The sequence below is a fragment of the Callospermophilus lateralis genome, chromosome 3 (assembly GCF_048772815.1).
Source record: "Callospermophilus lateralis isolate mCalLat2 chromosome 3, mCalLat2.hap1, whole genome shotgun sequence".
NCBI lineage: Eukaryota > Metazoa > Chordata > Mammalia > Rodentia > Sciuridae > Callospermophilus > Callospermophilus lateralis.
The window spans coordinates 173,441,384-173,443,417 of NC_135307.1; the positions used below are offsets into that span (position 1 = coordinate 173,441,384).

Sequence of the window (2,034 nt, forward strand, 5' to 3'; positions counted from 1 at the left end):
TTAATTTTTGGTTCCCAACTGGTTCTTTAAGGTCTTCGGTTTAAATCGGACATACTTGGGGTCCACACAGCACTTACCCTCTTCTTTGCACAATAGATAGAATACTTCATTCTCTTTACAGTTCCCTCTGCACCTGCCAAATGTGCTCCAACACTTCTTGACTGAAAGCCAAAGGGAGAGAGGGAGCAGGGTTAGTCCTGAAGAAAGCAAAGGGTTGGAGAGGGAGAAGCTAAATTCCGGGACAGGAAAGAGCACGGAGGGTGCAGCGGCACCCGCTCCTCCGCAGAAAATCTTCACTGAGCTTCTCCAGAAACCTTCACCATAACTGATCTTCGGACTATCAGCCGAAGAGTCTCTACAAAGAGTTCAGTGTAGTTAAACTTCCTATTTCCTGTCGCTCTGTCTTACTTGGCCGCCATCCTGGAAGAGATCAGCACCCAGGTGCTGAAGGCCCCTTTCCTAGTGTAGTAGTTTGCAGAAGTGTGTTTGCAAATGCAGAGTGTGATAGGAAAACGATTCTTTTAACTAGGCCTCTGACCTTGGACCTGAGCTTCAGAGATGTTTACATTTCAAAGAGGAGAAGAGGTTGCCAATTGGGCTCCGTGGTAACAGCCAGCAGTGGGAGGGAAGAAAGGGGAGAAGAAGCTCTCTCCCTCTCCAGCGCTGACCTTAAAGGGTTAATTTGCCCAGAATAGCGAAAGAAAAAGCTGCTTTTGTGTGAACTTCTGCAGACTGTGAACTTCTGAGCCCCTCCACCTACAAGCCGGGTATAAAGTTCTAAAACTGCCTGAACTCGGGGTTTGGGGGGATTTATTGATTACAGCGAAAGCTTTGTCCTCTGAACCTGGCTATAGCCAAATAAACCTGATTCCTGTTCCTGGTGTATGCCTCATCCGTCCCCTGTAACAAGAGAAATAAGATCTGTGGGGTAGAAGGTTTAAGTGAGATCACAGATCCTGTCTGTCCCTTCTCCACTCTGTCCTCTCCAGTCCCTTTCCACTCAGGCTTCCCCTCCTTGGACAGCTTCCTTGGGAGAGGCAAGAGGACCCCTTTTCTCCAGGGTTTTATCTCCCCCATATTATACGATTCCCAGTTACCTAATATCAAATAGCCACAGTCACCCCCTGCCCTTTGGCACCTCCGCTGGTTGTACTAAGGAAAAGGAGCAGGAATCTGAGATGAACCCAGTGGAACAAATGTAAGTCCTCTCTGACATCCATAAAACTCCCGAGAATTTCTCACTCCCTTCTCTACAACATCCTGGGACTTCTCACTGGCCTTAACCAGTCAAGAGAATTGGGAACCACTTTGGGGAGAAATCAATAACCTAAAGTAGCCCGGACAATTTGGACCTGCATGAAAAAGTAGAATCAGAATCTTCAAATACTTAGAATTTAGGAGACAACAACTTAGAATGTTGTTCATGGAGACAACAGTAAATCAAAATTCAGATCCTCTGAAAGAATGTTTTGGGAAAGCACCACGTTTTCTATACCCCGTTCCTTCGTCTCTCTCTTTGACCCCAACCATATCCCTGAGTCATCAAGTTCAACTTACTCAGAGCCAATCAGAGAAAGGTGGTCAGAGGGGTCAAGTAATGAGAGATGGAAAAATTATTTGATGCCAAAGAACTAAAACTTCCCTTAAGACTGTCCATCAGCCTCCACGGAGCCTGCCAGACCATGCTCCCGGCCTCAGCCGTCAGAGCCCCCAAGGTTCCCTGAACGTGCATCAGGTCCCCGGACACACACCCCCTGGGAAAGAGCCTCGTTACCTCGGGCACCCTGGGCCAGGAGCACCATGACAGTCAGAAACAGGAAGAGGAGCTGCATGAGTAGCAGGAGCTGCAGAAGGGATAGAAGCTTCTAGGCTGGCAGAGCAAGCAGAAGTCTCCATTCTGGGCAGTCCAGGCTGGTATTTATTGCCCTGAAGAGTGTGGCAGATCCATGATCAGTGAACCAAAAAAAGGAACAGTCATTAGAGACCAGACGTCCAGGCAAGCGATCGATCACACTCGGTGGGCAGGCCAGGAGG

At 48.3% G+C, this 2,034-nt stretch overlaps 1 protein-coding gene across 1 annotated transcript; it reads right to left on the bottom strand.

Annotated features, from left to right (window-relative positions):
- Positions 1-1,832, bottom strand: Defb121 (defensin beta 121). The gene is made up of 2 exons (XM_076849465.1): positions 1,775-1,832; positions 1-161 (listed from the first exon to the last, which is right to left on the bottom strand). The coding sequence occupies exons 1-2, from the start codon at positions 1,830-1,832 to the stop codon at positions 1-3; spliced, it is 219 nt and encodes a 72-aa protein (XP_076705580.1).
- Positions 1,833-2,034: the final 202 nt, after the last annotated feature.